Raw genomic sequence first — 21545 nt, forward strand, 5'->3', positions numbered from 1 at the left:
TTAATAATTTTATATGTATCATTGGCGCGCATAGGGGTAATGGTCTGAACTTTTTAAAGAAAAAAAATAGTACGCCACTGACATATTTCAAATTAACAATCGTTTTTGAATTCCTCGTTCAATTTGTGACAAAAAATCTATCCTCCTATTTTTTGATACGACGCGCCATTTTTATTCAAAAATAAAACATCCTAACCCTTACAAAGTATTCGAACTTCTAGTAGGTAGTTTCTACATAATCTACATAAACTCGTATGTAATCCATTATAAAAACTAATTGGACTATTTTGAAAGCGTTAAGATATTTTTTCTACAACCGTGTTAAAAATGCAATTTTTAGCACTCCATACGAGCGTTAAAAATGCTACTTTAAGGCACTAGTTAGGGGAGTGCAATTAGAACGAAAACATGCATTGTTTCGGAAAAATTCAAACAAGCTTATATTTTTCTAAAAATTTTTTTGTTAGTTTATATACATGTTAAAGTAAAAAGTTCTACTCGCAGATTTGGCCGCTAATTGTTTATTAATTGTTTAAACAATAGCAATTGTTTTGTATAAATAATTTTAAAAATATCGTTAAATTCATCATTTTACTTTGATCAAATATTTCTATTTTGTTTTTGATTATGCTGAATCCGAATATGGCATTTGATTTCTTCAACGCCCTGTATCTTGAAAATGGATGGCGTTACAAAAATTTTTATTAAGCAAACCCCAATTATTTTTCAGTTTTTTAGCTATTCTAGTGACGGTGTTACCTTTTTTGAAAAATATGTATATAATTGTATCAAAAAACGAAAAAAAAAACCGAAAAAATGCGGTTTTTTATTTTTAAAGGTGCGTTTCACCAATTATAAAAATTTGAAAAAATTCAGGGTGAAACATTATGCAAAAATACACGTTATATATTTCATTCGTGAAAACGAATATCTTAGTTATTTTTTTATACTCATTTAAAATTTTAAAATGGTTCTAAAATTTAAATTTCCTGACAAAAATTAAAAAAAAAATTTCGGACAGAACTTTATAAAGTTTACAACTTTTTTATTAAAAGTTTTTCGCTAGTTCTCGATGCGGCTGAGATAAAAAATAAAAACATAAAAACCCCAATTAGGCTCTAGGTGGGTCACATGACCACCTAGGGGGCTAAAAATTTCAGAAAGTGAGTTTCACTATACATATATGCTAATTGCATATATGCTTTTTATACTCATTTAAAATTTTAAAATGGTTCTAAAATTTAAATTTCTCGACAAAAATTAAAAAAAAAATTTCCGACAGAACTTTATAAAGCTTACAACTTTTTTATTAAAAGTTTTTCGCTAGTTCTCGATGCGGCTGAGATAAAAAATAAAAACCCAATTAGGCTCTAGGTGGGTCACATGACCCAGAAAGTGAGTTTCACTATATATGCTAAACGGTGACGTATATGGAATTCGAATCGAGTTGGGGGCAGTTTTCATCATCTCACCCGGCTAGGCCCTTTATTTCAAAAAATTGATTTATGTCTGTACCTATTTATAGAATAAATTGTAAATTTTTAAATAAAATCATGAGTTTGAGTTTGAGTCTGGTCACAATTATATTACCTAGACCAGTAGCTATATTAATTGTCATTCATGTGAAAATTACTCAAGGCACATTATTCTCACGCGATTTGAACATTAAATCAGGAAAATGAGTTATTGTGTGATGTGTGCACTTCTCTCATAACCACTAAATGTCTTTATAATCTTTTTTTTGTACAAAGTCTTCATTATAAGATTTAATTATTTCACTTGCTATATACACATAGTATAGGATATAAGATAAGAAGAAGCTGAAGAATTCCCTGCAAAATTATACAAACACTTTTCTTCATAGTTTTTGTTTAAAATATGTAAGGAAAATAGTTCAACATTATATCATACATTAAAATACTAGTACTTATACTTGATAAGTTGCTAAAATATTTTATATTATTATTAATGTATTACTTTGATAAATAATGATATTGCTTTCAAATCAAAAATCTTTTCTTAATAAAGTTAAAGTTTGTGTTTATATAACTGATTCCCTAAGTTTTTCACGAGGCAAAGTTCTGTGAAAACTTTCTAATTATATTCCCTGACTTTCTTGATTAAAGACATTCGTATGCAAATATTAATCCTAGATTATTGTTAAGGAAGTTCTAAGTTAGCAGAATTTAGTTGCAGGTAGATGACTAAGAACCTAATTTAAATATTTTTACGAATTGCTGTCATTGTTTCGGCTCGCACGAACAATTATTATTCACGAGGTCAAGTCAAGAGAAATAGTAAATACAGTTGTAAAAATGAAAGAATACCCATGAACGAACATATAAACCACGCTGTATTTTCCTGTCACCGTGTCACAAAGAAAATTGCCCAGCGCAAGTACATGTAATAATAATTATTACATGTACTTGCGCTGGCCAATTTTTTGTATGACACGGTGACAGGAAAATACAGCGTGTTATATATGTTCGTTCATGGGTATTCTTTCATTTTTCCTACTGTAAGTAATAGAAAAAGATAAAAGCTGAAGACAGGAATCAACGCCAAGTGAAATAGCGTTATTTCCGTCAGAATTTAATATTTACTATCCTTGGGGCTAGGACCGAGCCTCTCTTTATGATCGGCGTGAAGTCTCCCATCGTTTGTCGGTAAATGAACACGGTTCAAAGGAAGTCAGAAGCTGATACAGAGCCTTCCAACGTGGCTTGGGACTGGTATACGGTCAGTGCCGTGGTAATTTTGTAGCCTAACAACGTTGTGTTGGAATTTTTATCATTGTATGAATTAACCAACTTATTAAAATTTCTACCGCCAACACTGATGATGTTCCCTCGATACTCGAGAGGACACGATCCATCGAAATGGTCCGCCCGAATTTATCAAAAAGTAAAGAATATTATAAATTTCACAGTAACGTGCGGCGCCAACCGTGATCTGTTTTCTTTTCACTATATTTTCTATTTGTTTTTACCGACAGGCAAAAACTGGTGAAAAGTGCCACGCCACACTCCATCGAATCTCGGTTTTAGGATTAATCCATTTTTCAATCTATTATTGACTAGCTCTTTTTGAGCATAAATTTGGTTTGATCGATATTGAGGACATAGTCGCTCTTGACGTTAAAATTAGACGCTCTATAATTATTATGGTAGGGGAGCCCAAGCGAGGATTTTTGCAATTACTCGAGCGCGTCAGATTATGACATAGGGAGAAACCTGGTACCCTGCAGATGTACCTCCTACCATATATTGGCTCTTAACACAGGGAAGTTCGTTAAGGGAGGCCCGAAAAAAATCTATCATTAAAAATTCTCGAAATTGCCAGATTAAGATAAGGTAAGTTAACCCTTTAAGGGCAGAACTATTGTTTTTGTAAAACTATACTTTTGAATAGTAACAATAGTTCATTATGCATCATTAGTAAGACAAAAAATGTTTAAAAAAAAAATTTTCTGTGCCAGAAGGGCTGGAAAGGGTGGTATATATAGCTACCAGTGTGCATTTTGATAAACAAGTAATACTTAGCGGGCAATGGTATATATAGCGACCGGTAAAAACAATTACAAAAATTTACAAAAAAATACTTTATTTTGTAAATGTAAAAAAACAACTAAATACAGGAATATTTTAAATTTATTATCTAAGAACTTTCTATCTACTATGGTAGGGTGCAAAGCAGTCTTTGCATAGAGCAACGTTACAAACTTAACAAATCAAATTGCTGCGCGTTTTTTCCTTTAAGATGAAGCACAATTCCTTTGGTGGGTAAGTGTGAACCAGCATTCAAAGTTGAGTTTGATGGAGGTCCAGACTTTTTTCTGAAAGTAAAAGTGCTAATCAAATTATCAGCTAGTTCAATGTAATGCTAGGAACTGTAATGCAGCCGTAGGCTTAGCACTTGAGCTATTTTTTTTTCAGTCTCCTTATATAAAATATAACTGTTTATACCCTATTCCACGAACATACGCCTGTTTTGGATTACTTCGACAACGAATATTTTACTGTGCAAAATAAGAAGAACGAAAGTAAATTGCAAATTACATTGTTGTTTATTGGAATAATTATTGGCACCATTTACTTTCGTACTTCTTATGTTGCACAGTAAATATTCGTTGTCGAAGTAATCCAAAACAGGCGTATGTTCGTGGAATGGCCCATACTATTGCTGCGTCTAAAAGGTAGTAAAACATTTTTACCCACCAACGCAACGTCTTGATTTCCATGCGATGGAGTAGTTAGCATGATATTGATCGAATAGATCTACTCCACCCATGTATTTGTTATAATCGGCTATTGCCTGAGCACATTGTACATAATCTCTATTTCCGGTTTTGTTTATTCTCAAAGTCTGAGTTTTTTCTTGAAAATTATGTAGATTGCTGACAACACTAACACATTTTACGCCTCAATATTTCCACTTATAAACATATATTTCCCCAGAACTAACCGAATCTGACTGATTTTGGGAAAGCTCTTTATCAACACTTAATATTTGTTTTGGAAACTATTTTCTTGTTTGCCTTACAGTGCCACAAGCAAAAGTCTTTTCCAGTAGTTTCTGCATCAGTGGTATTGAATTCTTCTGGGTAGCGTAGAGGTTCGATTCTTTGCAAATTGTTTGACAGATACTCTCACTAAAGAAAACTCTGAAAAAGTCGATTGGCTCACTCGAATTAATGTCAACATTGACGCTTGAAGACTCAGTAAAATCAAATGATTCGAAAAGAAGATTGGGGTCGTTTTTCTTGGAGCACACAAAAGATTGATTTGAAGGAACAGTAGCTTGTTCCGCATTCTCATCTTTATCGGCAGGAGTTAGGGAATTTGTTGCTTGAGGTAATGTTAACAGTTGCTCATCCTCGTCGTCTTCATCAGAAAAAATGTTTTTAGGAAATAACCTAGCAAACTTGTTGTGTTTGAAACCAAATCCGTCATCTGGATCAAAGTCAGGATCTTGATCCGAATCATCAAAATCTTCATTTTCGCTAGAATTATTTGTCTTTCTTGTAAGAGTACATTGGCGCACCCTTTTCAAGAGCTGTACTGAAGTACTGGAACATGTCGGCTGGCTGTTGATACTAGTAGTCGAGGATTGTGACGGAGTTCGGGAAATTGAGCTTGTCTCAGGGAAATTGTCGTCCGCATTCTCATCAAATTCGGAAAGACAATACTCTTCATCACTTAGATGGTCTACTACAGCGGTTCTCAATCTGTGGTACATGTACCACTGGTGGTACATATCACTATTTGAGGTGGTACACAAAACACACAAAAAATTAAAATAGTAGTACCTACTTAGTAAGGCTTGGTAATACAATCTACACATATAGGTGATACCAAAAATAATAAAAGAACTGTAGGTGGTACATGACACAAAAAGTTTGAGAACCGCTGGTCTACTATATACTGAAGTTCAGATTCTGTAAACGGTCGATTTATAGACATCTAAAAAACAGGAATAATGTACTGGAAAAATCTCACCAAACCTAAATAATGTACTGGAAAAATTGTAATGACAAATAGGCCTAATAAATAATTTAAAGTCTTATAGAACCTTGTCTAGCAAATACTACTAAACTTTGCTTTAATGTATCCGTAAAAAATTTAGTATTGTGCCTAAACTACGATCTTGAGATTTTTTTGGTTTAGTATGTGAAAAAATAATAACCTTTTATTTGGTATAATCCACAAAATAATTAAAAATATTTTCCTATTGCTAATGTCAAACAACAAGATTTTTATAGAAATTTGTTGCCACAATATTGTTTAACAACTGGCATAAGTTTCAAAACTAAGAAATAAAAATTGTACGCCGAGATAAATAAAAACAATGAATTTTGGGGTTAAAATTCTCATAAAACATATTTATTTTTGCAGTAACTATTCTAGTGCTTTTAAAGAATTATCTGCTAGTTAAAAATAATAAAAAAAGTACATTGACACTTACCTTCAATTTTTGTCCAAGTAGTTTATTCCAAATGACACTTGTGCAAAAAACAAAAATAAAATTGAATAATTTTTTACATAGACTGTTGCATAAAGGCGCGCTGGTAGCTTATCTTACCAGTTTTGTGAAAAGTACGTGGTTACCACGCCGCATACAGGTTCTCGGTATTCACACCTACCAGCAAGCATTCAGTGTATCGACTACGCCTATAAGGATTGTTTTCACCGCAACTATGATGACAAAATAAGCCGTAATAGCTTATGGTATATATAGCTACCAGAGAGCGTTAAAGGGTTAAGTATTAAGTACATGCAAAAGAGTGTATATTTAAAAAATCTGACGATTTGAGCGGGGCGTAAGGAAATGGGTGAGTTTGCAAAAAGTTTCACAAAAAGAAGCAAATAAGCGAGAGGGGGGGGGGGGGTAAATTTAAAATTTTAAATACAAACCCCGCGAAATTTCGCAAAATGAACATCAGATAGAAAAACTGCAAAATACACTTTCAAAATGTTTTTGAAAAATCTATCAAATGTTACCAAACACGACCCCCACAGAGGTGGGGTGGGGGGTTACTTTAAAATCTTAAATGGGACCCCCCAATTTTTATTGCAGATTTGGATTCTTTACGTAAAAATAAGCAACTTTTATTCGAGACATTTTTTCAAATTATGGATAGATGGCGCTATAATCGGAAAAAACGATTGTTGGAAATGGAAAATTAAATTAAAAATGGAAAGTCCCCACTAAAATAAAAAAATTACTTAACTTTTTTTGGTTTTAGGACCTAATAATCACAACCCAATAGGTCCCCATAACGCTCGAATGACTGCAAATTTAGCATACTTTGCTCCCCTACCATTATGCTTATTCATTCGCGTCTAGAGCGACCATGTCCTCAATATCGATCAAACCAAATTTATGCTCAAAAAGAGCTAGTCAATAAATAGATTGAAAAATGGATTAATCCTAAAACCGAGATTCGATGGAGTATGGCGTGGCACTTTTCACCAGTTTTTGCCAGTCGGTAAAGAGAAATAGAAAAATATAGTGAAAAGAAAACAGATCACGGTTGGCGTCGCACGTTACTGTGAAATTAATAATATTTACTTTTTGATAAATTCGGTCCGACCATTTCGATGGATTTTTAATTATTAAAAAAATACAAAGTAGGCTTAATAAACAGTACACTTAATAAACATAAGCAGTAGCAAGCTTCTTTTAATTTTCAATAGGCTATTGATCAAAGCCAAATTAAGAGCTCTAAAAGGAGCTAATACGCTAAAGGAGTTTTATTCTTTCATATGTTCAATGGACCTCCAAATATGAAAAAACCGCGGAGTACTACCATTTAAAGGGGTGTTTATACATATATACATCTACAGAAAAGTTGTTGAAAATTCAATTTTCTATCAAAATGCCAATTTCTAAAGTCAAAAAAATTTTTTTTTCGGAAAAACGAAGTAAAAAACACGAAAAACCCAATTTTCCTTTTTGACCCATAACTTTTTTAGTGTAGGTAACCAATTTAAAAAAACTCATACAGAAGTAAAAACTTCAAGTTGTATACTGGTATAAAATAGTTTCTTAAAAAACTTCATAAAATGTGCAAAACGTTTTCGTTCTAATTCAGAAGAACATATTCAGTGCATGCTGCTGTTGTAGAAGCAGAGTTGTAGTTGTAGCTAGCACACTAATTAAAGTGGTAACTTCATAATATATGGCTTACATATTAAATTTTGTGAAAGGTACATTCCATGTCAAATCACTCTGGTAAAAAATTTTGGATCTCCGATTTGTCTGAAAATTGGTATATAGCATCTGCGGGACATAAAAATAAGATATTTAAGGTCAAAAAATCTTCTGCTTTGTTTCTCAAAATGTTATTTTATGCGATTTTACAGTGATTTGGTGTTTATTTAAACAAATTTGCATTTTCTGTCGTAAAGTATCAATGAAAAACATAATATTTTAATAGAAAGGACACAAAAATGTCATTATATGGCATTATAACAAGTTATTTTGAATCAAAACAAGTTTTTGATCAAATTTTATAGTGTAAAAACCGTTTTTTACATTTTCCTCCATTCCCAAAATACATCATCATCGATTTGGCTGAAAATTTGCCCACAACAGATAGCCAAAAGATAGGACTTTAAGTGGTTAGAAGGATTTGAATTATATTACAATACCAAAAAAGTTACATGTAGTAATATCAGACTCCAGACACCAAGTATATATTAGTCCAGTCGGGATAGCACTTGACCTTGAATGCCGAGCTGCCCAAAATTTTATTTTTCTGATCTTTAGGGGAGTCAATAGTAGACTAAAATTTAAAATCACGAATGAATTCCTCCCTTACGTTAGCCGCCATCTTGATTTTAAAGGAGAACCTGTTTTGCTCAATATCTCCGCCATTTTTAACTTTTCGACAAAAATGGTAGGAACTGAAATTGTTCCAAATAAATCGTATTTACAATTATTACAATTTCTTTTTAACAATTTTTGTCGTGAGGTCGATATTTTCGAGTTAATTGTACTTACAGTAGACGCCTATATTTTTGACTATAATATTGCATGTAACTTTTTTGGTATTGTAATATAATTCAAATCCTTCTCACCACTTAAAGTCCTATGTTTTGTCTATCTGTGGGCAAATTTTCAGCCAAATCGATTATGATGTATTTTGGGAATGGAGAAAAATGTAAGAAACGGTATTTTAACGTTTTCTACACCATAAAATTTGATCTAAAGCTTGTTTTGAATCAAAGTAACTTGTTAAAATGCCATATAATGACATTTTTGAGGCCTTTTCTATTAAAATATTATGTTTTCATTGATACTTTACGACAGAAAATGCAAATTTGTTTAAATAAACACCAAATCACTGTAAAATCGCTTAAAATAACATTTTGAGAAAAAAGAAGAAGAAGATTTTTTGACCTTAAATATCTTATTTTTACGTCCCGCAGAAGCTATATACCAATTTTCAGACAAATCGGAGGTCCAACATTTTTTTTGCTCCAAAATTGAGTGATTTGAAATGGAATGACCCGAAAATGTTGTGACTACCAGTCGATGTTAAAAGATTAAATTGATATATAAAAAATATAAACATTTTAATTTTTATACAAAAATAGTTATTTTCCTAACAAGTGCAGAAAGTCATTCTTTTCCGCACGCGACTGCAGTTTGCCGAACGACGCGAAGCGGGATTTTTTATTTTCACTTTTTTTCAGCCCGATTGTTTCGTCTGCTGTCTTCATCATGACCTCTTTGAAGTTTTTCCATATTTCTTCCACAGAATTTCCATTACAGTGGTGTATATTTCGGTTTACTGTAAGTCTGTCAGTGAATATTTTCCTTGTTTCTTCTTGCTTTAGGGTTTCTACATTGTATCTTTTTCTTCTGGTAGTCTTGCGATTATTTTCTCTGGCTAGTTTCATCTCTAACTGGCCCCTGATAAGCATGTGGTTCGAATCCACATCTGCACCCCTTAAAGCCCTGACATCTTGTAGCCAACTTCTCCATTTTGATTCAATTAGTATATGGTCGATTTGGTTCTTATATCTACCACCCGGTGATTTCCGAGATTCTTTGTGGACCTATAATGAGCTCATGCTGTTCACAGAATTCAATTAATCGATTTCCGTTGTGATTTTTCCTTCCTAGACCTTCTTTTCCCATCACATGTTCATATCCTATATTATCATTGCCAATATTGGCATTGAAATCTCCAGTTATCATTTTTATATCTCTTTTATACTTTTTGTTTATATTATTGTACGTTGCTTGCAATTTTTCATAAAACTCTTCCTTTTCTGCATCATTATTTTCATTTGTAGGAGCGTAGACGTTGATCACTATTAGGTTATAGTACTTTGCTTTGAGTCTAGCCCAAATAATTCTCTCAGATGATGGTTCCCATTCCATTAAAGCATTTTCTCCTTCTTGAGATAAAAGTATTGCTACCCCCTTTTCGTGTTTCGCATTTTTGCTTGATATATTATTGATTTATTTTAGTAACATTTCTTCAAACTTTCAACATGCTCTACTGAAAAATTAGGCTAGATGGACATATCAACTACTGCCATAACGCTACAGAAATTAGATTCTCTTAACATTATCCGCCTCATATAATTGCTAACCAGCACTTTACTTTTCATTCTCAGACCATTTAACTGGTTTCTACACAAAAAATCATTCTCGTAGTGGAGTCTTCACGTCTATCTAACAGTCTTCACAAACTTTGTCTAACATTCGCACTTTGTCTAATGCAAATGGTGCACCACTTTGTCTAAAAGTGGTACACCACTTACGGCTTACTTAAAGATCCGTGAACAAAAAACATAAATTTATGCTTAGTTTCAAAACTTTGATGAGCTGCCTAATGTTGCTGAACTTAAAATATCTAGCAATAAAACACTGAAAACTTTTGTTTTCGATACTTCCACAAAATTTATTATAAAACTGTGTGACTACAGCTGTTTTGGCAGAGTGCCTTTCTCAAGTGAGTGATTTATTCTACTATGTGTTTGCATTTTAAAGTTTTTAATTGAATAGATTGAGGAGTGGGGAGCTGTTTGTCTCAAGTTGGTCATTCAGAATTACATATAGGTATCTGTATTTTTCGCAGTTATCACAGTTATTCACAGTTTTTTTCACAATTATATCTTCTGTATTATGAAAAATACAGATATAATTCTGAATGACCAACTTGAGACAAACAGCTCCCCACTCCTCAACTTATTCAGTTAAAGACTTGAGAAAAATCACTTAAGAAAGGCACTCTGCCGAAACAGCTGTAGTCACATAGTTTTATAATAAATTTTGTGGAGGTATCTAAAACAAAATGTTCAGTGTTTTATTGCTAGATAAAAATGAACTTTCATCAAGTAACGGTCGAATCCATCAATTACTTAATAATTGTTTATTTATTTTATTTTGAACAAAGAGTAATTCTATCTATAGCATAGTTTATGGTTTGTAGGCTTTTAGATATTTTTACCCTGTCGTTTAGGTATTTATTGAGACGTTCTACCACTTAAAACAAGGTTGCTATGGATTTGTTTAGCTGAAATATATCTCTATTAAAATTGTTTCATTTATTGCGTAGCATCTTTCATTTATTGCGAAGCATCTTTTCGACGCAGAAGAACATGCTGCCAAATTAAAATGGAGCTTCGCAGGACACAATGCCCAACTGAAGGATAAAAGATGGAATCACGAATAAATAGGCCTGGATCCCGCGACCAAAAAAAAGTTGATTAATAGTAAGCTGAAATTGTTCGACAAAATACATGGAACGTTTTCGTAGTCTGACGTTCCAAATTTTTAACCTGTTCCACAATTAAAACTTCCCCTGTTCCAGTGTTCCCATACATCAAAGTTTGTCCGACTAGACACCGTTAAGCTATTAACAAATTTCCAGCTTGCAATTAATCAACTTTTTTTGGTACGCGGGATCCAGGTCTAGAAATACAACAATGGAGACCATGGTTAGGAAGGGGAAGCAGAGGAAGGCCACAAATGAGATGGGCTGATGACATTAAGAAGATTGGAGGACACAACTGGAAACAAGTGGCGCAAAATAGAAAACACTGGATTGAATTGGAGAAGGCCTATGTAAAAAGTTGGATTACTTATGGCTGAAGAAGAAGAAGATATTTTCTACAACTGTTCCGGTAATTTAAAGGACACCTGTAATTCAATCTTTTTGAAGTGGTATCTCCGCGACGGAGTTCTGCAATCATCATGTTTATTTGGACTTCAGAGTCTGCTCTAATGCCAGGTTGCGCAGCCATGTTATTCTACGTCTCCCTACGCTTCTCTTTTCTTGGATCTTCCCTTCATAACCAGTGGGAGCAAGATGTGTCTTTCTCCACAATATAATGTATCCGAGGTATTACAATTTTCTTGTTTGATTGTATATAAAATTTCCATTTCTTTAATAACTCTTCCCAGAACAACAACTTTTCATTTATATCGCATTCAATTAAAGGTCCAAAAGTTTTCAATAAATAAAACAAAGTCGAGAAAATGTAGCACCTCGCAACCTACCTCTTAAATCCAACCTAAAATCTCTTGTGCAGAGAACTTCTCATGTTGTTGAAGTTTGCCCGAGCCTTTTCTATCCTGATTTTAATTTTCTGGAAGTAATCATTTGTGGAGTTAATTATTGTTCCCAGATATACTTACATATTTTGTTCAATATAGTCATTCTTATGCTGGGGCCACAGTAACGTCTAATGTAGTTAATTAACGCATTATTTGACATCTCTGTAATGCAAATTATGCATTAATTAACGATTAACGGCATTAGACGTTACTGTGGCCCCAGCATTAAATACATATAAGCCTGTATTTTGATTAATTTTTTAAAGAATTTTATTACTTAAAATCTTTGAATTAAACGTGGGAGAACCATGCATATTTTACCGGCGTTTTTTGCGCGATTTTAATGAACTTAAACCAAAGGAAGGGTATCACGCAATAGCACGAAATCCGGATCTTCCGTCCATTATCTTGAATTTTATCCATTTCATCGTTCAGGTCGATGACTCATACGTATACCGTAGACAGAAATGCATGATACGAGAACCTCGTTATACGCTAATGTGTGAAATTTTTTATACGTAATTTTTTGATTAATTACGTATGTAGATTACTTTATTTATTTTTACTTATTTTCATCTAATCATACTTTTGAAACGGTATTATTTTCGTTTATCCAAGTTTTATCTAAATAGAAAACGCATGTTCCTTCTAATTTAAGTCTTTTTATCGTTATCAAATGTTGCCTTCGTCAACAAACAACATCTTCTGTATCGTTCAATATTCGTTTTTTTCTTTTGATTTTCATAGCAAAAACTAAAAACCCATTTCTTTTAAATAATTTCCATAACTTATCTTGGCCAAAGTGAGGAAAATTATTATTTTTTATTGCCTATTGCAGCGTTTCCCAACCGGTGGGTCGCGACCCAGTAGTGGGTCGCGAGAGTATTTCAGGTGGGTCGCGGCGTGGCTCTTACAGTAGCTGAATAACGTACATACAGGGTGAGTTTTTAGTGCGGGATCGGTCGATAACTCCATTATGGTATAAAATATCGAGAAAAGTTGTTTAAAAAAAATGTAGGCAATGATATTCTCCACGCTTGGATAATATGTCCATTTCTACAGGGTGATCAGTAACTGCGTGGTATATCAAACATATAATTTTTTAAATGGGACACCCTATATATTTTTTCATATTTATATTCCCCTCATAATTCTTGTTCATATAATATATAGTTTTGCATTACTATACAGAGTATTTAACAAGTTATGACCATTTTTATTTCGAAATCACTATGAGATTAACACCCTGTATATACAGAACTAATTCGTAGACAATAATTTGTTTTATGTAATAAGATAAACAATATACTGTAGTTTTTAAATTAAGTCCAATTCACATCATTGACGAATATTTGTATACAGGGTGAACTACAAAACCAAATTACGATTTTCTCTATTTTTTTAAATGGATCACCCTATATTTTATTTTTCAACATTATTGTATTTAATATACTCTTTCATTTTTATATAGCATTCCCTATATCTAAACTGATTACTTTCCGAGATATTTTTAGTTTTCTTCAAATTTCGGGAATACATTCAATTTTTCTAGTAGAAATAAATTAGTATTGAGTGATAATTAAACAAAATTATTTTTATTAGATAAATAACTAACACAAAATATAAACCATAGCAATATGCAGTGAATATACCAATAAATGTGATATTAAGAAATTATCATATTTCCCTAATATACAAGAATCGTAAAACTCCTACAAAGAAAAACTTTGTATTGTATATAATAATATAACAAGATTATTTTTATTCAATAAATAACTTACATGAAACATAAGTCAAAACAATATACAACTGATGTAACAGTTTTTAGATTGGTATATCAACAGCATTCTGAGCCAAGAATTTTTTAGTAGAACATTCATTTTATAAGCACTTTTAAACTACAAAACAAAATTACGATTTTCTCAATTTTTTTTAATAGATCACCCTATATTTTTGTTTTTTTTCTGAAATATTGTATTTATGATACTCTTTCATTTTTATATAGCATCTCCTATACGTAAACACAATGCCTAAACTTATTAGTTTCTAAGATATTTTTAGTTTTCTTCATTTGCCGGGAATACATTCAATTCTTTTAAATATAAATAACTTAACAAATAAGTATTATGTAATAATATAACAAATATTTTCATTCAATAAATAACTAACAAAAAAATAATAAACCATAACAAAATTTAATGAATGTACCAATTAATGTGATGTTAAGGATATAAGTAGTCTAAAGTAAATGTTGAAAATGACCACTTTCAACGTCTATGCAATTTTGTAACCGATATTCAAATGACCGAGCCACATTTCTAACATTTTTGTAAGTCAATATTATTAAAAGCTTCTTTTATTCTATTTTTCATATCATCAAGCGTTGTTGGATGCTTCTGGTATACAAGGTTTTTTATATAGCCCCACTTGAAAAAAATTAATTTTGGAAGAACTGGAGCACCGTCGTATAAAAACCTCAACCGTCAAAAAATATGGACCAATCACATAATCTCTAACAATATCACCTTAAACATTTATAGATCACCTAGTTTGAGTGTTAACAAAATAGGGATTTCTTGATGCATATTAATGAAATTTATTATGAAAATTCTATTATTAATAACTGCGGGTCACAATCTGCAATTAGGAATGTGTTACTAAAAACTTCTTGGCTTAGAATGCTGTTGATATAATAATCTAAAAACTATTAAATTAGTTGTATATTGTTTTGATTTATGTTTTGTGTGAGTTGTTTATTAAACGAAAATAATCTTGTAATTTTATTATACACAAGATACCTATATTTTTTGTAGGAATTGTATGATTCTTGTATATTAGGGAAATATGATAATTCCTTAATATCACATTTATTGATACATTCATTGCATATTGCTATGGTTTATATTTTGTGTTAGTTATTTATTGAATAAAAATAATTTTGTTTAATTATCATTCAATACCAACTTATTTCTACTAGAATAATTGAATGTATTCCCGAAAGTTGAAGAAAACTAAAAATGTTGTTCTGAAGCTATTTCCTTGTGGCATTTTTATGATTAATTATTTATATGGGAAATAAGCCACAATTAAAATGAAAAAAATAATTTTATTAACGTTTCGACGCCCAAATCGGGTGCCGTTGTCAAAATACAAAATATTACTAAAATAAACTAAAGTGTTGTTGCTAAGCAAAAAAAAATTCTTCTAATAATTTATTTAATCTCACTCATTTATATTGGCAATTCAGACATATATTATACATTTTAAAGTAGAAGACTTTAAAATGATATTGCCAATATTTATGAGTTGCGTTCCTGGGACGACTTACTGAAAGATAGTTCATTCGATTACATGAAATTAACCCCAACTCAAGAATATCCGTCATAAAAAATTATAGCATGTGATATGTCTTTAAAAAGACAACCAAATGCAACGACAGTAAAATTCTCGCGTTAGAGACTTCATAGTAAATCACAAGGGAAAACCAGGAAAAACCTGTGATACTATCCCGACATCGTAAGTATTTGGTCTTACATTAATTTACTCTCAAAAAATAATACCAAATTCTGACTTGTAACATGTTTAAATTATAAATAATATTAATAATACTAGATATATAAGTAATACTAAAATATAAAATATGTACTAGCTCGATATTATTGACTTACTAATCTTGGTATTTTCTTTCTATTGACTTCCTCTTTCAGTATGGGTAACCACATCCTACTGCATTCTACCGAGGAATTTGCGACACAATTGGTTTCATTTAGCATAATTAGAGCCGCTTCTTTGATTTTTCTCTTTTTACTATCTGATTCTTTCAGGACTATACTTGAATCTCTCCACTGAACTCTATGTTCATTATCCCATGCGTGTTGACATATTTGAGATCTCTCAAATTCTCTATTTTTAATATAAGATTGATGTTCACTTATTCTAACGTCTAATGGTCTTGATGTCTCACCTAAATAAAATTGTTCGCATTCACAAGGTATTTTATAAATGCAATTTTTTGTTCTTTCTTGATCATTGTTAGGTTTAGTTTTAGATAGAATAGATCTCAATGTGTTTGTTGTTTTGAATGTTGTTGAAATGTTGAATTTATTTCCGAGAAACTTAAAACAATAGGAAATAAATTCAACATTTCAACAACATTCAAAACAACAAACACATTGAGATCTATTCTATCTAAAACTAAACCTAACAATGATCAAGAAAGAACAAAAAATTGCATTTATAAAATACCTTGTGAATGCGAACAATTTTATTTAGGTGAGACATCAAGACCATTAGACGTTAGAATAAGTGAACATCAATCTTATATTAAAAATAGAGAATTTGAGAGATCTCAAATATGTCAACACGCATGGGATAATGAACATAGAGTTCAGTGGAGAGATTCAAGTATAGTCCTGAAAGAATCAGATAGTAAAAAGAGAAAAATCAAAGAAGCGGCTCTAATTATGCTAAATGAAACCAATTGTGTCGCAAATTCCTCGGTAGAATGCAGTAGGATGTGGTTACCCATACTGAAAGAGGAAGTCAATAGAAAGAAAATACCAAGATTAGTAAGTCAATAATATCGAGCTAGTACATATTTTATATTTTAGTATTACTTATATATCTAGTATTATTAATATTATTTATAATTTAAACATGTTACAAGTCAGAATTTGGTATTATTTTTTGAGAGTAAATTAATGTAAGACCAAATACTTACGATGTCGGGATAGTATCACAGGTTTTTCCTGGTTTTCCCTTGTGATTTACTATGAAGTCTCTAACGCGAGAATTTTACTGTCGTTGCATTTGGTTGTCTTTTTAAAGACATATCACATGCTATAATTTTTTATGACGGATATTCTTGAGTTGGGGTTAATTTCATGTAATCGAATGAACTATCTTTCAGTAAGTCGTCCCAGGAACGCAACTCATAAATATTGGCAATATCATTTTAAAGTCTTCTACTTTAAAATGTATAATATATGTCTGAATTGCCAATATAAATGAGTGAGATTAAATAAATTATTAGAAGAATTTTTTTTGCTTAGCAACAACACTTTAGTTTATTTTAGTAATATTTTGTATTTTGACAACGGCACCCGATTTGGGCGTCGAAACGTTAATAAAATTATTTTTTTCATTTTAATTGTGGCTTATTTCCCATATAAATAATTAATCAAAACTAAAAATATCTCGGAAAGTAATCAGTTTAGATATAGGGAATGCTATATAAAAATGAAAGAGTATAATAAATACAATATTTTTGAAAAGTAAAATATAGGGTGATCCATTTAAAAAAATAGAGGAAATCGTAATTTGGTTTTGTAGTTCACCCTGTATACAAACATTCGTCAATGATTTCAATTGGACCTTATTTAAAAACTACAGTATATTGTTTATATTACTATATAAAACAAATTATTGTCTATGAATTACTTCTTTATATACAGGGTGTTAATCTCATAGGGATTTCGAAATAAAAATGGTCATAACTTGTTAAATACTCTGTATAGTAATGGAAAACCCTATATTATATGAACAATAATTATGAGGGGAATATAAATATGAAAAAATATATAGGGTGTCCCATTTAAAAAAATATATGTTTGATATACCACGCTATTATTGATCACCCTGTAGAAATGGACATATTTTCCAAGCGTGGAGAATATCATTTCCTACATTTTTTCTAAATAACTTTTTTCGATATTCTATACCGTAATGGAATTATCGACCGATCCCGCACTAAAAACTCACCCTGTATATATCATCATGGGTGGGGGATGGGTCGCGAATATGAAAAAACATCAGAAGGTGGGTCGCCAGATATAAAAGGTTGGGAACCACTGGCCTATTGTATCCAATGTTTGTTTAAATACAACGAATGAACTTTTCTCTGAAGGTCGTTTCTACGAAAGTTCAATTTCCGTTGTGACAACTGTCACAGTTGTCACCTAAACTCTGCCATGTAAGGTCCTACCTACAAATTCCAACCAATATGGTTGATGGTCATGTGATGCCAGGGGTTAATCTGGAAATATTTTTAACATCAACTGTTCAAAAACAACTTAAGTGTTTTTACCCATATATTTTGGTGGCTTAAAGCATGTAAACCTGTGATAACACTGATATGAAATATTGATTCCGAAAACGTTTTGTTGTGATATAGCCCTTTTTAGGGATTTTAAATATACCTTTTACAAGATAAGGTGTTTATTTTTTTTTTCTTTTTGTAACGTATTCTGTCTGGCCACTTCACCTTTTACTTGAGCCCATATTAACTCTATTGGATTTACTTGACAATGGTAAGGTGCGGGGCCGCCGCTAGAAAAAAATTCAGGGAAGGTCAAAATCTTTAAGTCGCTCTCCTATTCTAGAAATGAATGAAAGAACAAGAAAAATTTATATTTTAATAATCATATATAATACAAAAACAGATTAATAGGTAAATAAAAACCGTAATCTCCTTCGATCTTGACCAAATTTATCAATAATATCTTAAGCTGTAATTATCCAGGGGAGGTCGGCGAACTCTCCCTGACCCCCTTGCCGGCGGGTCTGCTAAGGTGGCAAAAAAAGATAAATAATTGATTTAAGACGTGAACTTAATAAAAAGTTATTTATTGTTTATTATTTATGGAAGATCCAAAGCAGATAATACACTAGGATATACAGTAATGAGCGCGCTAATAACCGGGAAAATAGCAAAAAAGATGGAAAACTTATTAAGTTGTGAAATAAAAAGAAATGAAACTAGTCGAGCTGGGAAATTTAGCGATATTAACTTATAAATTTACATTATATTGGTTGTTACCCACCTTTAGACGTATCGCACGAGTTTGGCAACTACCACTGTCACAGTGACAGTTTTAGTTGACATACTCTTTTGATACGTGTAAAGGTGGGAAACAATCAATATAATGTAAATTGTTAGGTTAATAACGCTAAATTTCCCAGCTCCTAGTTTCGTTTCTTTTTATCTCACAACTTAATACGTTTTCCTTCTTTTGTGTGCTATTTTGCCGGTTATTAGCGCGCTCATCACTGTATTCAGTGATCCAAGTATTTTGTTGTTGAAGATGTTCAAAATTGTAAGCGTTTCATAGTAACAATATATTATTAAAAAATCACTTTATCACTTTTTTTCTTTTCTCGATGGATTATTAGTTTTTTTGTACAGTAGGTAAATTATTACAATCACTGAATACATAGTTAGTGAAAAAATTATCAGTAGTAATTGCACAAGAGCTCTGAAATTATTGAATTTTTCCCGAGTGACACTTTGACAGTTTTAATTTAACTTTGACAAAAATTATGTCAAAGTGTCACGAGAGCAAAAATTCTATATTAATTTCAGAGCTCGAGTGCAATTTGTTGCGATTATTTCATGAATAAAACTGTTCAAAACCAAAATTTTATTGTAATTTATTTATGTAAGTACCATTAAACACACAGTTTTTATAAATATTTGACGATTGAAAGTCATCACTTTTATAATTTTTAAAACATTAATTGTCATTAATGTCACTGAATGTATTTTTTCGTAGCAACGAAGGGCATCTGACGTAATATACTTAACGACGGGAGATTATCAAAAATTATCGATTTAATTCAGATTTATGTAGCTTTCTATTGGTCAGAATCTCCTATGAATGAAATAATCATATTAATTAACTGGATTAATAATTAAGGCAATTAATTATACAAGTAACAGTTATCCAAGAACATTCAAAAGCCATCTTTAAAGTTAATGATATTGATGACATTGTCAAGTAAAGTTTACATATCCATACCAGTGAGAATTTTACTACACGTAATTTGCCGTGCAAAGACAGAAAAAGTAGGGATAGCCGTAAAATATTTGCGAATTATGTACCGATGGCCTTAAATACACTACGCTTAATCGTCGTGTTTATTATAATTATCAGAATCACTATATGATTACACGTTATCTTTATGGATCTTATACTTGTTTCTTTGATTCATCTCAGTCAAAGCGAGTTTTTTGTTTTTAATACATTGTTAAGTAGTATTTGTATGCAAAAAACTGTTATAAATATTTATATCCTAAAAACGCTTAAGTTTTATTCATTTGTTTTTGTTCTTATTTCAGAAAATTGGGCCTAGACTTGGTACCCAGACAAGGAGCAAATATGGTGGAACCCGACTCTATGTCTGTTGTAGAACTGTACCATGTACACGTTGCTAGTGCGGAGAACATTCAAGGTGTCTCTGTAAGTTACATCATTTGATTATAATTTAACCAACTTGATTTTTTTTTCATTTTTTCGTTACATATATTTCATACTTTATTTGTTTGCAACTGGCAGCTCATTACAAATGCAAATATTTACTACTCAGAGCTGTTGTAAGTACCGACACAAAGTACCTACTGCAGTCTTAAGTACCAGTACTTATTCAAAGTGGAACTAAGTTTAAGTACCAGTACCAAGAATAAATAAGTACTTAAGTATTTCAGTTAACTAGTACTTGAAAAGAGTAAATTTAAGTACTAAGTATTAAGTAACCGATTTGTGTACTTCAGTACCTACATTTAAAATATTTGGTGCTTAAATATCGAGTTCAAGTACAAGTACTGATACGTTTGTTCTAAGTACTTGTGTAACAGTGAAGAAACTCATATACAGGGTGTCCCGAAAAGATTGGTCATAATTTATACTACAGATTCTGGGGTCAAAAATAGGTGGATTGAACCTCACTTACCTATATATAATAGTGCACACAAAAAAAGTTACAGCCCTTTGAAGTTACAAAATGAAAATCGATTTTTTTTCATATATCGAAAACTCTTAGAGATTTTTATTGAAAATGGACATTCTAATGGCAGCAGCATCTTAAAAAAAAATTAAAGTGAAATTTGTGCACTCCGTAAAAATTTTATGGGGGTTTTGTGCCTTTAAACCCCCCAAACTTTTGTGTACGTTCCAATTAAATTATTATTGTGGCACCATTAGTTAAACACAATGTTTTTAAAACTTTTTTGCCTCTTAGTACTTTTTCGATAAGCCAGTGTTTATCGACATATTTTGAATATTTGTCGAATCCACCACATATTTGTATATGGTTAAGTACGATTATAGAGACCTAGTAATAAATCTGAAAATTTATTTATAATTTACATTTTTAGGTATATTTTGAAAAAGAAGCCACATCTTGATAAAAGGTGACTTGTCAAAAAAAGACTAACAGGCAAAAATGTTTTAAAAACACTGTGTTTAACTAATGGTACCACAATAATAGTTTAATTGGAACGTACACAAACATTTGGGGGGTTTAAAGGAACAAAACCCCCATAAAATTTTTATGTAAATATTTAAAAAAAAAGCCGCATCTTGATAAAAACTTCCTTATCGAAAAAATACTAAGAGGCAAAAAAGTTTTAAAAACGTTGTGTTTAACTAATGGTACCACAATAATGAATTAATTGAAACGTACACAAAAGT

At 31.4% G+C, this 21545-nt stretch overlaps 1 protein-coding gene across 2 annotated transcripts in view; it reads left to right on the forward strand.

Moving 5' to 3' along the window:
- The window catches only part of LOC114336054 (dedicator of cytokinesis protein 3), a 403673-nt gene that overhangs the window by 225221 nt on the left and 156907 nt on the right, over window positions 1-21545 (forward strand). For both annotated transcript variants that reach the window (XM_050659323.1, XM_050659324.1), the window contains exon 4: window positions 20195-20315. In XM_050659323.1, coding sequence (XP_050515280.1) covers window positions 20195-20315 — 121 coding nt within the window. The remainder of the gene's footprint in view (window positions 1-20194; window positions 20316-21545) is intronic.

The sequence above is a fragment of the Diabrotica virgifera genome, chromosome 8, assembly GCF_917563875.1.
Source record: "Diabrotica virgifera virgifera chromosome 8, PGI_DIABVI_V3a".
Classification (NCBI taxonomy): Eukaryota; Metazoa; Arthropoda; class Insecta; order Coleoptera; family Chrysomelidae; genus Diabrotica; species Diabrotica virgifera.